We start from the raw sequence: 20,479 nt of genomic DNA on the forward strand, positions 1-20,479 counted from the left end.
TAGAATGGCATTGAGGGCAGATTTAAATCTGTAATTGCACAAGTCCTGGGTGCTGTCTGCTTTATGAATTCCTGCCAGTCTGCGTGTAGAGTGTGTTGGCTTGGTTAGTCTTCCCTTTGGCGTATTATTACTCTCTTGAATTGAATCTTCTAGCTTCCTTTGGCATGGCTGATCAGAAGTAAGCTGTTAAAACTGTGAAACCTCATAGATTTCCTCTTGAAGATCTGTTTGTTCCTTGTAGTTAGTTGTGATAAATAGTCTCCAATTATGTACCTGTGGAATACCAATTACCTGTGGAATACAGTGTTTCAGAGATCCTTATCTTGCTCCGTAGGGTGAAGTCATTGGCTGAGACTGTGAACCTGAATGAAGAACATTTACAGAGTGGGTTATACTGTCCACCTCTTCTATCAAATGTAGAACCTGGAGTCTGGGTGATAACTTTGGGTCTGGCTATGGTGGTGGATTGAAGGAGGGAGACTGTTGAAGCTGAATCCACATCTGGATCCAAATCTGATCAGGTTGACAGGGATGGGAAGGGGAGGCGGGAAGGAGCTCTTATTATAGATGGTATTGTGCACCACCTTTCCTTACGCTTTGGCTTGCACCTTGTCATTCATTGCTGCTGTCCTACATGGCAGTTGAAAGGCAAAACACATTTTATCATTGTGTCCCTCGGTTGCAGACAGAGTGTTCAGGCAGTCACTGAGTCAGAATAGGCAGGCCCTCACATGTTCTGAAGGGGAAGGTGTACTGACTTTTGTGTACCTTTGTAGCATTCTTCTGCAACATTAATAAAAATCTTCATGCAGCCTTGTGATTCTTGAGATGGCTTTTCTAAATATAATAGAGAAAGCAGCAAACGACCAGGATCACCCACACAGCAAAGTGGACTTAATAGCATAGCAGCACTGAAGTGATGAGTCAAGAAGAGTAAATAATCAAAATGGGGCAAAGAAGAATTGGTATCTTACTCGGGAGGTGCGAAGTCAACAGAGACATACAGAGCTCCACACGGGATATCTCTTGACATCCTGGTAGCTAGCTGGTGCTAGCATGGACATTCAGGTGCTAATCACACTCTCAGCAAAACACCCATTGCTTGTAAATCTCAGGAAGGTAATTAATCCAAATGAAACTTCTTTTCATTCTGAATCATTTAAATTTCTTCTGGTGTGTGTCTTCTCCCCACCCCCGCCCTCCTGCGCAGCACTGCAATGATTACAGCTGCACTTTCCATTTTGCTGTGCTGTATTTTAATTTCTGCTTCCCTTGGGGGTGGGGGAGGGATAGCGAGGAGCAGGAGTGTGACTCAGCAGGCACATGTTCTAAAAGGCATCCTCACAAATCATAATGCTTTCCCCATGTTTGCACCACATGTGACACTTCTGCGCACATTGTCTTTCCGCCAAGCACATTGTTGGTTCTTTAACACTGAAAAAGCTCTCATTCTGTAGAAGAGCAGGTATTGTATGCCTGAGCCATTCTAGCTCTCTGGCATGACCCTAATTAATGCCTTGCTTCCAGGTGATAGCAGTATAGCAGAAAGTGGACTGTGGGATGGGGACTGAGAAGTGGCACACTAAGTTTTGATTTAATTCTTCTTTTCCCCTCCTGGTGCCTTGGTAAGGCCTAATTTCTTGTTGACAAAGATAGCAGGAGGAAAAACTGGTGGAAGTGTTAACATTGAGATAATTTAAGTTAGGGGTAGTCAAACTGCGGCCCTCCAGCGAACACTTGCAGGGGATCATGGGAATTGTAGTCCATGGACATCTGGAGGGCCGCAGTTTGACTACCCCTGATTTAAGTAATCAGTTTCATTCTGCTAAGTGCTATGAGAACTTATAAAACTATGGTGCTTAAATGTTGGGTTGGACCCAAATATTTGTGAGCTCTGCACATTTCCTATGTTTCCCTGAAGAATATCCTTCCAAATGGGGAGGAGAGGCAGAGTATGAAGCTGTAATTGGAAGGAGGAACCGGTGGAAATTATTTACACCCCATACCTCCTCCCCCCCCCCCGGTCTTTGCAGCAGAGGGACTTTGTCTCACTCCTTCTTTCCTACTTCAAATTTGGATATGATGTTATCTGAGAATTTAACATTTTTCACATATCAGAACACTCGTGCTCTAAAAAGCCCATTTGTGGGATTTTTTTTTAAACCCTAATTTTTGACGGAGAGTGCTAAAGTTGATGATATTAATGGAGTCTGGTATTGGATTGTATAACGGTGGGGTGGGGTTTGATCTCCCCATGCTCATGGTATAGCCAGTGTGCATCTGGCCTCAGAATAAATGTTGTGTTCTGATCCCAGCAGTTTCAATATGATTCTTGTATCTGCACAGGGTAACACTTATAGTCCCATAGAGAGAAAACTGATATAAAAAGGACAATTTCTTCATCTCTGTTTTGCAACTGTGGCTCACTAAATGTGTGGGGAACTTTTGTACATTTTTCTATTTTCAAAATGAATCACTAAATTGTTACTTGTGTATATTGTCCTGAGTCAGAATTAACTTGCCTGGCATCAGGGAGCCAGTCCTAACTTAGCCTGCTCTGTTCCTTTTAACATTTCAGCCAGTTACTCTTAGCTTGTTTGAACTTGCTGCCTGCAGACTTTTACTGGCATGTTTTATCTGTCTTCGATTAAAGAAAATAATGAAGCGTCTGACTAGTCCCAGGTCCCCACTAATCCTCCTATTGTGTGTTAATGGATTTCTTGGGTCAATTTGGAGAGTAAAAAGAATTTTTTGCTTGCTCTTCACAGTTTATATTGTGAAGACATTTGATAAAACTGATTCACCCACCTGAGAAGCAAGGGATAAGAAGAAAGTTAATTGTGAAGACACAGCAACCTAAAAGTGCATGTACAATATTCTGCATCTTCCATGTATATAAAACTAATGTAAAGACTAACTGGATTGCAGCAAGCCATTGTGCTGGTTAGCAGAGGTAGGAGCAATTTCCGCTTACGTTATATCTCCAATGCTTATTCTGGTACTCACCTGATGCTTCCTCAGTGTAAGACGTACCTAAAGCAAAGCGCTATGGCTGATTTTCCTCTACTATGTCATTCAAGCATGAGGCAGCAGTTCTGGACCTGTGAAGGAGACCTATTTGAAAATAGCTGCTTTCTTAGAACCTCCCAGTGTTTGTGTGATTCTCTCCCTCCCCAAGTAGCCATTTTGTGTTTGTGGTGTTTGCAGTGCTTCTTCAAAGTTCCAGAAGTGCCTTTAGGGGCAGCAAGACTGGGGAGGTGGGCTATCCTAGAAACAGCATGGAAAGAAGAACCACAATCAGTGGTCTTTGGCTGAGAGATGTTCACAGGTTGTTTAGCCATAAGCAAGCAACTGCTAAGCTGTTTACTGTTCAGTCTAGATCAGTGATTTACAGCAGGGGTAGTCAACCTGTGGTCCTCCAGATGTCTATGGACTACAATTCCCATGAGCCCCTGCCAGCAAATGGGAATTGTAGTCCATGGACATCTGGAGGACCACAGGTTTGACTATCCCTGATTTATAGGTTCTCTGCTTGAACCAAATGGACTGGCATTTCTGGCATTTCCAACTTGAACCAACTATTAGTTGCATGACATTTTGCTTTTTCTCCCTGTTATGTCCTACAGTCATGTATTTGATTTGCTACAGTGAACACCACGTTCAAAACTGACAAACAGGGTTAAGGCAAAGTTAATATCTCACTGAAATTCAGATTTCAAACTGCAAATCTAGGTGGCACTTTAAGACTGCTGTTCAGATTAGCTTTTGAAGACAAGGAATGGCTCTTCCCTTCGTGAACTTCCCATTATTCTCTTGCCTTTTGAGCAGAAAGCTGCAGCCTCTGTACTAATAAGATAACGTGAGAATTTGACCCCAGCTAAGTGCTGTTTTACTTACCATGAAACATCTTTTCTGTTTGTAAGCCAAACCAAGGGTAACCTATTTAGAAAACTTATTAAGAGTCCAGTTGTAATTTTTAAAACATTGATTACTGAAAGAGCATGACCCTTCATGGGGCATTGTGTACTTTACCAGATGCTAGACTGGAACCAGACTTAATTATGGCTGCTTCCCATTATGTAGCATTTAAGAAGCAGTTGAACCTTAAATTAATAGTAGATGGAGGTAAGTCTCTAATGGTAGGATTTGGGTCTTTCAGAATGTAATAAAATTCAGAGCAAGTCTAATGGGCTGCAAACGTAATTTTAAAAGACACATTGTAAAACCTAAAATATAGAAGGTGCTGTGTTCAAATGGCCAAGTGATGTGGGCTGAATACCTTGAGTTTTAAAGGTGCTGAATAGCTCAGTATCAGATTTTACATTAAAGTTTAGTTCTTACTTGTAGGCTAAATGCTAAATTTAAATGACCCAAAGTAGGCCAGATTCCTGACTGGGTATCCTAGGATTATGAAGTATTATCACTGTTGTATTTTAAAAAACAAAACAAGACAAAAACCCAAAGGGGTAGTAACTCATCACTCTAAAGCACGGCTGGATAAAATTCAGCATTGAAAGATATACTTTATTTAGACCTGAGTGTCAGCATCTACCAGCTGGAGTCAGTTTCAAAAGGCTCCTTTCTTGGGGTGGAGTTAGTCACAATTGGTGAGTCATGTATGGCTGCCATACGTAAAAATATCTGCCTGTGCTAGTATAAATTCACATCTGGATTACTATGGATCTGGAATTCAAACATCAAACTCTACAAATGCGGTACAGATATCTTCACAGGCAGCCAGTTAATATTACCATTTCAGAGATGATGAGGTCAAAGGCAGAAAAGTAAAGTAATAATTGCTTGCATCTTTTTAACAGCAAGTGGCATTTTTAAAATATATATCTGAACTACAGAAGATCATTTGCAGACTTGCCAGTGAGGCAAGTTGCCATAGGAATGGGGGACCATCCTTACAATATTGAAATCTTTCCTAAATTCTGATTAAGCAAGAGAAGAAAGCTACACTGATCTTGAACGATGTCAAAAGTTGTGGAGCCATAGATAATGAAGAGTTTTTGTGGCATCTGAACCAATGGCTTTAGGAGAATTGCTCTCAACTAGATTGTGGTGTGCCTATCCCTGACGTGGAGTACCTCCAGGTATATAGTTAGAATTAGGTATATAGTTAGAGCTTATTCATGAGTACACCATGAATTGTTAGAACTAACAGCAGCATTAAACACAATAGATCATGGACTTCTTGCCCAATGTCTAGCTGATGTGGGTGTTCAAGGAATTACTCTTAAGTGGCTGCAATCTTTCCTCCAAGGTCAAGGATAGAAGCTGACAATATGAGAGAACCTCCCAGAAGCATGCCCTAATATGTGGGATTCCTCAGGGAGCAATACTCTTCCCAGTGTTATTGAACATCTATATATGTCTCCTTGCCCAGTTAATCTTGGGGTTCTGGCTGGGTTGCCATCAATAAGTTGATGACACATAGCTGTATGTGTCAATGGATGACTAACTGTCCAGATGTCTAGAAGCCTGGCAGGCTGACTCAGGTGGTGTCAACTGAACTTAAATCCAGCTGAGATCCTTTGGCTGAGTCGGCATGCCCCAGATAGCCCAGCTCTTGATGGAATCCAGTTAAGAATTTCTGAGACCATCAAGAGCCTGCGTGTGACGGTGAATGCATCTATGGAGGCCCAAGTCAGAAATGTCACTGGCCAGGTATTTTGTTACCTCCACCAGCTCTAACAATTAGTGTCCTTTTCTGTCAGCATCTGACCTAGCCACTGTGATCCATTCAATGATTACCTCCAGGCCAAATTACTGTAACTCACTCTACATAGGGCTGCACTTGAGACTGCTCAGGAAACTTCAACTGATCCAGAATGCAGCTGCATGAATGTCCCATAGACCAGGGGTAGTCAACTTGTGATCCACCAGATGTCCATGGACTACAATTCCCATGAGCCCCTGCCAGTGTTTGCTGGCATAGACAACCTGTCCTTGCCCAGTTGGTGGAATGCTCTGCTAACTGAGATTAGAGCCCTGTGTGATCTCAAACAATTTTTCATGGCTTGTAAGACAGAGCTATTCTGACAGGCCTATGGCTGAAGCCCCCAAAGAACCCTGATCTCTAGCCTCCCTGTCAAAACGCACCAACCAACTTGATTAACCATCTTTATGAGGCCTTTCCTTCTCTCCCATGATAGAATTTGAATTTAATATTATAACAATGTATTTATTTTTAATCTATATGTACTAATTTTATATATTCTATCCTTATGAGTCTCACAAGATAGGGCAGTTAATAAATCTAATTATAAATACATTGATTAATGTTTTTCACTTAAACGGAAGACAGGACAGAGTTTAATAGTGACTGTACGCCCACAATACAGCCATCAAAGAGAGGTGTAATAGTGATGTCTATGGAGCCATCTATTACTAGCAAGATAAGGGAGTTGGTTAAATGCTGGTGCTAAAAGGGAACTTCCAGTAAAAATATTGGAACAGTGATAAATCAGTGGACATGAAGTTTTCCCTGAATATAAAATGCAAAGTATACATGTAAACGAAGGACAGAGTTGCTGGCAATAGTTGTTTTATGTATGGATTGTGTGTAGTAATTTAAAATTTTAAAAGTAACATATTTAGCTGCAGAGTAATTTAGTAGAAATACCATTAGTACTAGTTGCACAAATGTTGTCCCTTATTAGTTGTCCCTTAACAAAAACTCAAATGATTTTGAGATGAAGAAAGAAATAAGGGAGGTAACTGAAAGATTAAATGTAATAATGAGCCATTTCAACTAATTCTTATGAAGACAGGGAGACAATGAATTATTTACAATGTATGACTATTAGAACAAGTGGACATAGAGCTGATAAGAAGAGCTTACCCTTAATTTAATACTGCAATGTCCAGGTTTTGCTTAAAAAATAAGTGTGGCCAGAGACCTTAGAAACAGTGACCACCGAACTATCAAATCAATGTGTGTGTAAATGGAAAACTGCCTGGGAAAGTCATATCTCAGTTGCTTCCACATGGGAATGGTTTTATGTTCTCACTGCCACCGTGAATGTAGAGGCAACAGAGATTATTTGTTTTTTTCCTCCATTTCTACTTGTGCCTGCATCTACCACCCCCTGCCTACTTTTCTTTCAAAGGGGTAGGTATACTGCTGTAATATTGCTATTGAAGTATACCTATTGCTGCTGGCAAAAAGGGGGAGCAGAGGGAATGATGGGCGCGAGGGGAAACAAAAGAGGAAATTACACAAGAGATGGACAGGGAGATATATGGAAATTTACACCTTCTTGTTCACGCTGTTTACAAACCCACTTTCAGCATGATTTGATAAGACAGATAACACCCAAGCAGGTTTGAGGGGAAAATGCAACGAAGACAGAGAAAACTCAGAAAATGGGTAACAGCAGGACAAAGTCACATGGAATCGCAAAAGAAACCTCCTGCTGTAGGGGGAGAGGATGGAATGCAGAGCAGACCCTCCATGTGAAAGTGGCCTTAATTACTGAAAAGGAAAGTTTATGAACACGAGGATATTACTTACAGCACATTGAAAGGCAGGTTGAAAATGGTCAAGTCTCTTGGTGGTTATCTAAAATTGCAAATTAGGCTAAGACAGAATTATACCACATAATAATTTTTAAAGGTTCAGAAGTATTCAAGTAAGATGCTAGCCCAACATAGTTAAATAGCGATATGAAGGAAACCTTAAACTTCAATATGACCTTGTTTTAAAAAAATGATAGCCTTATTCAAGTGAGGAAAATGCTTTCATTTAAAAGAAAAAGGTACAAACTGGCAAAATAGGATCAGGTTGATAACAAAAAATTACCTTGATGAGTGAATTCTTTGTTTGCTAAAGGCATGAAAGCATTTCCTGTTCTAAGGTAAAGGTAAAGGTATCCCCTGTGCAAGCACCAAGTTATGTCTGACCCTTGGGGTGACGCCCTCTAGCGTTTTCATGGCAGACTCAATACGGGGTGGTTTGCCAGTGCCTTCCCCAGTCATTACCGTTTACCCCCCAGCAAGCTGGGTACTCATTTTACCGACCTCGGAAGGGTGGAAGGCTGAGTCAACCTTGAGCCGGCTGCTGGGATTGAACTCCCAGCCTCATGGGCAAAGCTTTCAGACGGCTGCCTTACCACTCTGCGCCACAAGAGGCTCTATTTCCTGTTCTAGAAATATTTAAAGAAGCAAGCCCAGAAGGCAGTAACATCTCTAAGTGTGTGAAAAATGTATTGAAGAAAGACTAGGCAAGGACAGAGGTGCTAAATCAGCACTTGATATATATCCTGTGAGAAAGAAGTTAAACCATTGCTCTTTAAAAAGCAGTTCAGAAATGGTTATCAGGATAACAAATTCAAATAGAGGTAATAAAAAAATAGTTGTAGGGGCAAGTAGTAATAACAATTAATAAAACTTAGAAGCAAGAGTTTAGGGCGCATTTCCATCTTGTGTCTACATGGGAGGAACATGGTGCTGCTTGTGTGATATGCCCACTCATGAAGCTTGTGGTTGCAGGGACTGGCAGGCTCACATAAACCTAGATTAGGAAATGTCTAAACCAGTGGTTCACAAATGTTTTTGGCCACTGTGCCCTTGGTTTTCATAAAATCATCCTACGCTATAAAATATTAGTCAAAATAGTGGTTTGCATGACTCACTAAGGAAGATAATTCAAAACAGCGACATTTAATTGCATGCTTATTTACAATCCAATTAATATGTTTTAATTTAATACAACAAAATTGATTAAACTGATCCAGTGATATCTGCTTTTCAAAGTCTGATAGTCATTTAACAAAAATCTTAGATACCACAGATAGTAATTATTTAGTAAATTCGTAATGTGGTAGATGGCCTTCACAAAGCAATGCCAGTTTCCCAATGTCAGGTTTTAAAATCACTTAGTGGAAGTCTTAAATTATCATCATATTTAATAATCTGCAGTCAATTTGTGTGCTGGGAGAGAAATTGGATGACCGCACTAAAATATGATGTTGGAAATGTAATAGGGAGCCTCTTAATGACTGTCCATAATGCAGGATAGCAATCAGAAATTTTCTTCTGTAATCAAAACTCTTAACACAATTTTTTTTGAACATTGGATTCAGCTCAGTGCATTTTTAGCTCAGTTAGTTCTTACTCAACTACCTGAACTTCCCTGGTAACTGGAAATAGATTTATCACCCAATCTGGAATGTCCATGGAAAGAAGATTTTCAGCTATACCTTCATGCAGCATATCCAAATGGTCACAAAACCTGCAGATCATCACCTTCTAACCCACCTTTCTCTTCTACCTCAGACAAACTTGGAAATTGGTATAGCTCACAGTTGTCTATATTGCATTTGAATAGAGCTAACTTTGAAATAAACATATTGATGACAGGTTTGGCTGTAATAAGATTAACCTCATTTCCTTGTAGTTGCAAATTTGTTTCATTAAGCTTTGCAAATAGTTCTGATTAGGTTCATGCATTCAATTTACCAACTCCCTCCCCCCTCCCCGCCCCCAAATACTTTACTGGAATTTCTGATCTGTTTCAGCTACCAGTATAGCTTACTGAAATAAAAGTCAATTCTTCTGTCTTTTATTTAGTCACTAGAAATAAAGCCCATTTTATTCCGCAATAAAATGGGCGCTAGGAGCCGGTCTTCTCTCGGCCCCGGGAACAGCATCACCTCAGCGAGAGCATCACCTCAGCGGGGGCGAGAGAAGGCCGGCTCCGCCCCCCCACCCTCCCCGAAGGCCGAACGGAGAAGGTGGAGTGGGCCCCAACTCACCGGGGTCGATGGCTGTGGCTTCTCCCGGCCACTGAAGCAGCCTCACCGCGTCTACGACGCGGCGAGGCCGCTCCAGCAGCTGGGAGAAGCAAGAGGAGGAGTAGGCCGTCTGGAGGACTGTCGGCGCGGTCTGGCAGACTGCAGTGAGTCCCGGCCAGGCGAAGCAGCCAAAGGGGAGGCACGCTTTGCGCGCCTCCCCATTGGCGGCTGGCCCTGGATGGACACTCGAAGGGGCCAATCAGGAGCCACTTCGCAGCTCCTATACCAGTCAGCTGTTCAATTCTCTTCCCCCCCCCCTTATAATCAAGAAGTGAAATGGATCACTGAAATAGCTGCCCATCAGGTCTGCCCATCAGCTGTTAGGTTTAAATGGCTGGCAGCTATTTAGACTGTCCATATTGCTTTCCCCCCTTACAAATTAAAGGAAGTAAAATGGACTGCTAAAATGGCTTGAAAGCATTCCGGCCTTATAGCGCCTGCCCATTGGAAGGCTGGAATGGCTGCAAGTGGTCCATTTTGCTCCCCTCCCCCCATTTCAAATTTAAGGAGTGAAATGGATGACTGAATTGACTTGCAGACATTTCAAAGCAAAAAATTGGCATCATTTCTGAATCTCAGATAAAGGGAAGCAAAACAGACCACTAGAATGGCTTGCAGCCATTCCAAGGGTTACAATGAGCAGGCACTGTAAGGTTGGAATGACTACAATATCATGCCTGATCTCTTTGAGTTTGTCACTGAACAAAGCAATCATGGCTTTAAAAATCTCCACAACTATGTCAAAAAGTGTGTAAAAGCTACACAAATAGTTGCCTTTGGATAGCGAATAGATTTCAGTATGAAGCAGCAAACCTTCAAAATCTTCCAAAATTCTCCACATAGTGCTTCTGGAACAATGGATCACTGACAGCTTGGGCTTAATTTTATTCACTGCAATCATAACAGCATAATTTGTACAGGTAGATCACTGAGGGTTTTTGCAACCAGATATTGTGATGAATGACACAGTGAATGGTAAAGATGCTTGGTACTGTTTTTTCCCCCCCACGTAATCAACACATCCGTGATAGTGGCCATTCACTGATAGTGTGCTGTCGGTTGAAAAAGCAAGTTTATTAGTAAACAGAATGTCCTTGTCTTTGACAAAGTGTTCAATAAAATGAATTATTTTGACTCCCCTTTAGTATCTGTTCTTAGTTACCATGCAAATAATAACTATTGAGCTACTTTCATCTTTTATAAAGCACATATACAAGTGGGATGCAAAGATTCATTGCCCAGTAAAATTGACTTATCAAGTTGTAAAGCGAATTCTGTTGTCCTTAGTATGCTGCACAATATATCTTTTGCATTTTCAATCATTTCATCTATGCGTCTTTGCACGGTATTGTTGCTGAGAGAAATAGTCTCTTGAGATTGCACAACAAAGGCTTGAAAGATGACAGAGACAAAAACACAAGATAACAGTTTCTCAAAATGCAGTATACCGGTCTGATGGCATAATTAATAAATATTCCAATCGTTTCCACCAGATTTCAGCAATATGTAGAAGCAAAAACTTAGAGCACTGTATGCCAGTATGGGGTAGTAGCCTGGTCAATGATAAATAAGTGAACAATGCAGTTGAAGGGTCTGCCACCAGCACACACACACCCCGTCCCCATGCCTCTTAACACCTCTTAGTTCAGGTTTCCTCAACAAGGGTTTTGTGAAACCCTGGGGTTTCTTGACATCACTGGAAGGGTTTCCTGAATAGGTGGGAATTAATTAATTTTTAATATATTTTTAAAATGTGTCAGACATTTATTGGATGATATGACCATATATGATCATGTTGATCTGCCCCCCCCCCCAAATGGCCAATGATGGGCCTGGAAAGTGGAAGTGGAGGGGCCCCAGGTTCTTCCCAACCATAGTTTGCATGATTGCGCCACTTCTGGAGTTGCTTGAAGCCTGAAGAATGTTTCAGGGATTTCTTAACAGTAATCACCTTAAGGGGGCATTACTGCCCATTTTGAGGGCCGCTGGTCTAGACAGAAACGTTAGGCTTTTGTATTTGTTTTATTTGCATTCTCTTTACATGCATGCCATCATTTCGCCTACATTGCCTTGCAGCTGCCTGCCTCCGGCCATTTTGCTGTGAGAGTATCTTTACTGCAAGAGCCAGTTGTAGTGGTTAGGAATGTGCACTTCTAATCTGGCATGCCGGGTTCGATTCTGCACTCCCCCACATGCAGACAGCTGGGTGACCTTGGGCTCGCCATGGTGCTGATAAAGCTGTTCTGACTGAGCAGTGATATCAGGGCTCTCTCAACCTCTCCTATCTCCCAGGGTGTCTGTTGTGGGGAGAGGAAAGGGAAGGCAACTGTAAGCCGCTTTGAGCCTCCTTCAGGTAGAGAAAAGTGGCATATAAGAACCAACTCTTCTTCTTCTGAGCTCCCTGGGATCAGTTCCTTTGCAGTCAGATGTCTTGACATATCTGACTGTTCGTAAAGGTTTTTCCTGAGAACTACAGACCTTCCATTTTAAACCTCTCTGGAGCCTCTTGTGGCACAGAGTGATAAGGCAGCAGACATGCAGGCTGAAAGCTCTGCCCATGAGGCTGGGAGTTCAATCCCAGTAGCTGGCTCAAGGTTGACTCAGCCTTCCATCCTTCCGAGGTCGGTAAAATGAGTACCCAGCTTGCTGCTGGGGGGTAAACGGTAATGACCGGGGAAGGCACTGGCAAACCACCTTGTATTGAGTCTGCCATGAAAAGGCTAGAGGGCGTCACCCCAAGGGTCAGACATGACTCGGTGCTTGCACCGGGGATACCTTTACCTTTTTTACTGCCCAGAAAGGGAGGGATTTTCTGAGTGGCATCTCTGCCATGGACGGTGATAGCTGCAAACTGGAACCTGCAAAACCTAGTCTGCTCAGTGGAGAAGGATGTGAATGATGGATAGGTTGGATGCTCGATCACTTGCATGAGGTGCTAGGCTCCCGAAAGCCTTCCAGCTCATGTGATAACACAGGATGGTTAGTTTAAAAGGAATTATTATTATACTGGGGGTAGGTTTATAAAATATGGGAACAAGATATTTTCCTGTTTTGCATTCTAGAATTTAGAAATTGAAACAGATTGGGGGAAAAAAGGGTTAATACACCACATCGCGTACAGGATTCACTACCACAAGCTATCCAGCTGCTAGCTTAAGTGGCTTTTAAAAGATTTGTAAAATCATTGAGCAGAAGGCTCTCATCAGTTTCAGGCCATGATGGCTACATGGAACCTCCTAATTTAGAGCTAAGAGCTACTGCATTCATACCCTGCTGATAGGCTTCCCAGAGGCATCTGACCAACATCCTGGGTCTAGCGTCAGCTGGCATAAAGTGATTGTTGGCCTAATCCAGCGTGGTTCTTGCTACGTTAGCTAGTTTTAAGTTTTACAGTTGATCTGTTCATTTTGATTCAGTTACCTGGCATGGGAAAATGGATTACAGCATTGTAATTCCTGCTAAGTGAACAACACTAATTGATTTGATGAAAACTTTTAATTTATCTTTCTCTTCCTTCACAGCTTTCATCCAGTCAGATAGTATAATAGAAGTTTTACGCTTCGATGAAGGAGGCTTATTACAGGTAAATATTTTCCATAAAGCAAAACATGTGGATGCTTTATTGTTTATTTATACAATAACTTGGTTTTAGCCAGCTGTAGTCTCTGCAACATTTTCTTGATGAAGAAAAATTATTGCAATGCCAGGCCTGTAAGTCATATCTAATTCCCTTATGTTTTCTGTTTGATCCTTGTACTTCACTATGTTCATTATTTAATCTGCAATCTGCTCTTCATAGAGCCTCAGTAAGTCTCTCTGCACACTAGTTGGCTAAATTTGGCATTTCTAATAAACAAGGTGCACCTGTGTCAAAAAGGCTTCCCCACTAAAATGTACTAGGTTTCCCTATTCTAACATTTCCCAAGTACTAGGTTTCCCTATTCTAACATTTCCCTGGCACCATGGTTCTTCATCATTCACTTCTGTGTAATGTGGTCAACCTTAGAAGGTAAAAGAAGTCTTGGGAAGTAAATGAATACATCTCAACATCTGAAGCTGCCTTGTCTGACAATTATTCTGTCTAGCTCAGTACTGTGTATTGTGACTGGCCATAGTTCTCTTGGGTCTCCAGCTAAAGAGTTCTTTCCTGTCTCTTGCTATGTGAGATCCTAATACTGGGGAATTTTTCAAAGGCAGTTTACATGGTGTTTGAGCCACATATGTCCTCTATACATCTAAGGGCAGTTCATAAATACAAATAAATAAAATTATCAGGTGCAGCTGTGTAGGAGTCTATGTGCATGATCATACTTATAGAGCATATTATGTAAAACCTTGTGGTTACTGCAAACAGTGAGACTATGGCATGCATAACATCTATGAGGAGTTTGAAATCTGTATGACAGTTGGATATGAAAAAGCTGGTAATGTTGACAGGTATTCAAGCTACAGTGAAGTCATCGTTCTGGGCGAAGAGCCAAGCTTACTTGGGCTTTTTTGGAATTTCTTAATTTAGACTTGCGTGCTGTCACATGTTATCATTATAGCAGATGTAGTCTTATACAATTGATACCTAGGAGTAATCTGAGTAGGTCATATTCTGAAGAATATTGTATAGGAAGGGCTACTTCTGTAGGAATGGCACATTTCTGGGCTTGAGGTACCAAGAAGGCCTCCAAGACAAAGATGCAGAAGAGCTATAGAAGCTGAGTATAAGTTTTCCATGTCTGTCACTCTAACATAATTTATGGATCGACTTTAATTCTGACTCTTGGTAGCAATAGTGGTACCTTGGATAGGTGTTCTTCCCAGTGTTCATAATGACTAAAACCCATAGCTTGGCTGCATCTGTAGCTTTTCAAGAGTTTGGTACTAAAAACTTTGAAGATCTAACCTTAAATTGGGCTGATGCTAAGAAGGGAAGGCAAATTTATTTAGGACAGGAAGTGGAGAGGCTTGCTTGTTACTGCAGGGTATTTTTAATGTCTTATAACCATGACTAAGAGTTTTACAAAAATTAACCTCTGGCCTGTGCTGTAGGGATTGTCACCTGATTCTCAAACATCCTTCATCTGTGTGAATTATTCCAGGTACACCAATTTTTTATTCAAATTGCTGCAGGTCCTATATTAAGTGGAAGCTGAGTGGCTTTCTGATAAAGTTTTGAATTTCTAAAATACCTGTGCTGCAAAATATGAGGTGTTTGATAACCAGGATGGCAATTTAACTCACATGTGAGAAGTTTTGTTTTTAAAGGCGGTTAGTTTTTTTTTTATTCATTCTCCCTTAATCCCTTAATGCTTTTAGCCAGTGTAAGGATCTCTTTTGTTACCTGAAGCAGAGTACTACTTTGAACATTGGAATCTCTTGCAGTAATAGCTGAGAGCAAATTCTGCCTTCCAAAAATCAGCCTGTTGGAGAGGTTATTATTTGAGCTTGTCTCAAATTATTCCATATTACTAGATTTATATAGGCTTCTAGGTTGTATTTGCATATCACAGTATTTCACGATAGCACAAGACATTTAGACAATGAGTAATTATCGAAAGTGCCATATCACATTTGCCTCTAGCTTAGTTATGTAATAACTGAATTATTCTGATAGACTATTAGGATTGCTTTGTTCTATCTTGATTCACTGATTTAAAAAGACAGTTAATTGTGTCATTGTCACATGGCTACTTAATGCATGAAATGTGATGAAAGTATACATCAAGGACTAATTATGCATCTTTTTGACTTAAGCTTCTGCTTGATAATTGGCTTTGCTAATTTAATGTCTGAAAACCAACAAACAATTCCAGGGCATGGAACTAATGATATTTTGTTAATAAAGTGAAATGAAATAATTAACTGCTTCATAACTTCTTTGTCAGAGACAGCTAACATGGCTTGTCTTTGCACATTTAAAAAAATCTAAAATTCTAATGATTGTACAGTCCCTAATAGGGTTAGGCACTTCAGTGTCCGAAGCAGCTGTTCCTACCCGAAGCACCCAGCAGCGTGGGGGGGGGGGTAGGGGAGGCACGGACGCTGGCACACCGGTTGGCCATGTGCGCCAACCAGCGTGCCAGCGCCTGTGCCTCCCCTCCCCCCGCGTTGCTGCACTGGCTGCTTAGGGCGGGAACGGCCACTTTGGATGCCGAAGCATCCTAGCCCCTAGCCCCCTGGTGGATTTTTATGTACAAGAATCCAGTGATCCCTCCCCACCAGCACCATCTTGGAGATGGATGTAGGTGCTGTTGCCTGAACAGGAAGACAGGGGCCAGTTCTCTTCAACTGATGGGAAGATGATCCAACCCTTGTTTTCATTTGTAGAAGTTCTTTGTCTAGGATAAATAGTGGCCATGTTATTTCAGTGGACAAGTTATTTTGGAAATATGTTTCTTTGGCCAGTGCAAATTTAAGACCTTTGGAGAGTTTACTCCTATGAGCTATGGCTAGCATGCAAATCACTTACCTGTCTATTGTTTTGCTATTATCCGGTAATGGTAAATATTCCATGAAGCCAAGAATTCCACTGTATACATAGTGATTTAGTGTTCAACTTGACTTCCCACCCAGGACGTATACTTTGGATGCTGAAGGTCTTGATTACTTTTGCTTTGATACTGAAGTGTGGGTTTTTTTCTTTTTAGACTGAGACAACTATTGGCCTCGGTACATATCAGCAGAAAAGGTAGGATGCTTTTTATGATATATTCATTTATGTTGAGTGAACTACTGAAATTTTTCCCGCTGTAGTTGAAGTTTTGAATACTTCATAGTGTCTGCTAGAAAATAGTTATTCTACATCTTAGACGCAATTAGCCTAATCAGATGCAATTAGCCTGATCAGTGTAGTCATGAACATTATGTACATATTACTATATGATAAACTTACAGTGAAGTCCCAAGTGGAATCATGCCTTTCTAAGTTATTTATTTATTTATTTATTTATTTATTTATTTATTTATTTATTTATTTATTTATTATCATCATCATCATCATCATCATTGGGGAGGGAGGTAGAATATAATTAAGGCAAATAAATCAACAAACATGGACTGACAGGCCAGTTCATCTATCGCTATTGCCAAGTCATTTCTTCATTTTGCTATGATACGGTTTCGACCAGGGTCTTGGTGGAGCAGATGTCATTTTTGTCTGGGGTCCTGTGGTGTCTCTCACCAATGTTGTTTTCCACATACTATCTTCCAGACCCAAACACTGCTGCTCTTGCTCTCTCTCACATTGTTGCTTGAATTTTTATTATATTATATATCTTTGCCAGCATGATATACATTTTAGGTTATTTAAATGTAGCCAAGTGAACTGCCAGCTAATGTATATGAATTTGTTTCATTTTGGAATAGACAGCAAAATGCAAAATTGGCTGTGGTGAAGGTTTCACTTCCTATTTATTTCTGAAATAGTTAATTTACATTTAATTTTGCAAATACAATGAAAGTGAGACACTTTTAGCCACTTAATTTGGGGACTGCTGTGCTTGCTTGACACCACCTATTTTGCATCAAACAGTATTTTAAGAATCCCAGGAGTCTACAGTTACGTCTGTAGAATTTACTAAGCAGTGAGAAGGAAATAGTCAAATTATGGGTATACAAACTGTTGTAGTACAAACTGACGTTGTTTGTTAACAGATTGGTAGGAGATGTTATTCTATAATTAAGCAAACTATATTCAGTCAATATTTGAACATCTTTCGATTTGTAATCGGTTTTAAGTTAATCTCTTTATTTTGAGCCTCATGTGCTTTCCATTTCAAACAGTCATTGAAGATCACTAAGAAATAGTTGAGTACGGGAACATCAATGACAGTGTACTTGATGTGCCATTTGAAAAAGTCGGAAGGATAAAACAAACCTACATCCAGTGTGGCCAGTAATCATCCAGACTGTCACTATAACTGTCATCTTATTTGTCCAAGCCACAACTTCCATGAGATGAAACGAAACACAGACTCTAGTCATCTTTACTTCTACCATTTGTGTCCCTTTTATTTGCATATGTTTGCCATTGTACGGTGGGACCCCCATGCCCCCTGCTGCTGCAAGGCATGATGGACCCTTCCTGCTCCTTGTGCATGTGCGTGAGAGTATATTAGGCTGTTTACTTGGTGTATGAAAGTGAGACTTGCATGAATCAAATGAGGCACCTTTTGTCTCTTTTTTTCTCAAAGGTTTCTCCAGTTCTTAAATGGTTTCAGTGTCAGGCTGAGACCAGAAGAAAGATTTAAAAAGATACATTATTAGTAATAATCTCTCATGTTTTGTCTCTGGCTCCTTTTGTCTTTGCTTCACTTAATTGGAATGGTTGTTTCTGTCAAGAGTAGGATGAAGAGGAGAAAGCTTAGATTGGAAGCTGTACAATAATAGCTTTGCCCCAAGAAATCAGGATCCCAGTTAGGCTGGCCTTGGCTTGGGAATATAAATCTCTATATTTAATTTGCAAGCATTGCTGATGTCGCTCTAGGCAATTTCTCCCATTTTTGCTTCACAAAGTTGCATCTTCTGGCGACAAGCCAGGTAATGCTCAAGACACCTGAAATTCTGTTAACTACATAGTTATCCTTTGGAGAGAACAATGTTAATATAGAACTCCTCTAAGAGCAACTGGAGATGTCTGAATTCTTTGATTCTGAGAAGAACTTTTCAATAAGCTTTGGCTGCATGTCCAGGCAACCCTATTGGGCACAACTTTTGCAAGCACGCGTTTGGAACGTGAGAGAGTGCAGCAGTTTGGAAGTGATGACTGGCAAGTGGATAAAGAGTCGAGCTTTCCATCTCCCCCCCCCCCCCACTCACCAGCGCTCTAAACTGGCTCCTGTTGAAGCTGTTTTTCCCTAAGAAAGGCAACTATTGCACTTCCGTTGCACGGGTAGGTGTGCAATGAGTAGTGAGACTATTTGAGTTTTAAAAGCAAGCAAATTCTGTAGGTGACTTGTTTGGGCTGTATGATTTACTCTATCCAGCTTTTTTCCCCAGAACAGCTTGCAACATCATCTCCATTTTTTTTTTCTATATCAGCTGCCATTTGTTAGGCTGAGTATGTGACTAGTTCCGAGGTCACCCAGCAAGCTTGTAAGATGGGGAAGGAAATTCAAACCTCGGCCTCCCTAGCGCCTAGTCTGATGTACCCTAGTCACCACACTACACTGGCTCTTGTTTATTCTGTACAGTGAAATATTTGGAATTTGTTGTTAATAATTTCATTCATAGCCTGCCTTTCTCACTGGGACTCATGGTGGATATCGTGCCTTGCTTTCGGATTTGCCTGAAGCAATGTTCAGCCTTCATTAGTTTTGTGAACTGATTTTCTAAGGGTCTGATAAGTGAGCCAACAAATAGGTTGGGGCATACCGTTCAGCCTCTGGGCTATGCTTTCTGGCTTTGATACTGCACCAGTGTGTTATGCTCTGTTTGTACATGATCTCAAACAGTAACTGGTTTGCCTTGGAGCATTAACTACAGTCAAGTGTTTATTTCTTGTTAGAATCCTGTCTCTTGAATGACAGTTACCTTATCTGCTCCTGAGCCACCTTGTATTGCATATATTTACATACATGCCAAGTAAATAAAGTCAAACCTGTCTGAAGATTCTTGAACATCTGTAAATGCTGCAGAGTGATGCTGACTCAATACTAGTTGGGAGCCTTTTTGTGTTTGCACTGAATGGATATCCTGGCATGGCTGACAGTTCAGCATATGTGACTTTGCAAGTAAAATGTCATTCAAGAATTTTTTGCAAGTCTGGAGACGATAGCAGTTTTATCTCAGCTAATTTCAGTCTTTTGTACACAGCAAATAAAGGACTATTATTTGTATTGTAATGATACATGTTTGTGTTAGTACAATAACTAAATTCTCATAAATGTCTCTTTTTGGTTGGAAGTGGTGGAAGAAAATTGCGCTTCACTATTATTTCTGGAAATGCCATCCTGTTTAAAGGTGGTAAAATATCACTTTAAAAGTGCTTGGGTACAAGTGAACAAAGATGCACTCTGTCTGCTTAAAAGCCTCCTGACCAAGATTTCATGCAATGAGGGAATCATTCTAGGACCAGTTATTGTCACTTGTGACCTGCGCAAACACAGGTAGATTAGAAAGAGTATTGGCATTGTTCTGTGCCAGCAGGCCAAGGAAATCAGGAGGCCAGGGGAGATATTCTTGCCTAAAACAATGATTCCAAACCTTTTTGAGAATGAAGACCCATTTTTCAACATCAAATTGTATGAATGCCCCCATAATAATGAAGAAGAAGACCTGGTTCTTTTATTCCACTTTTCTCTACTCAAAGGGCTCTCAAAGTGGCTTACAGACACCTTCCCTTTCCTCTCCCCACAACAGACACCCTTTGAGGTGGGTAAGGCTGAGAAAGCCCTGATATTTCTGCTCGGTCAGAACAGCTTTATCAGTGCTGTGGCGAGCCCAAGGTCGCCCAGCTGGTTGCATGTGGGGAAGGATCAGGAAATCAAACCCGGCTCGCCAGATTAGAAGTCCGTACTCTTAACCACTACACCAAGCTGGCTCTCAGATAGTTCTATCTGTTGAGAAAATGACAAAACTACTATGAATTTCTTATCACTTAAAACTCATGTATATGAATCACAACAGCATATATATTCATTTGAAAAATACTATTACATATATATGTGTGAGATATGTTGTTCAGT

General features: G+C 40.9%; 1 protein-coding gene across 1 annotated transcript in view; it reads left to right on the forward strand.

The window, feature by feature from the left end:
- TMEM131 (transmembrane protein 131) overlaps nt 1–20,479 on the forward strand; it is an 88,240-nt gene that overhangs the window by 10,862 nt on the left and 56,899 nt on the right. Inside the window, exons 2-3 of the mRNA XM_077343452.1 lie at nt 13,325–13,386; nt 16,442–16,482. Coding sequence (XP_077199567.1) covers nt 13,325–13,386; nt 16,442–16,482 — 103 coding nt within the window. The remainder of the gene's footprint in view (nt 1–13,324; nt 13,387–16,441; nt 16,483–20,479) is intronic.

This window comes from Paroedura picta, chromosome 6 (assembly GCF_049243985.1).
Source record: "Paroedura picta isolate Pp20150507F chromosome 6, Ppicta_v3.0, whole genome shotgun sequence".
Classification (NCBI taxonomy): Eukaryota; Metazoa; Chordata; class Lepidosauria; order Squamata; family Gekkonidae; genus Paroedura; species Paroedura picta.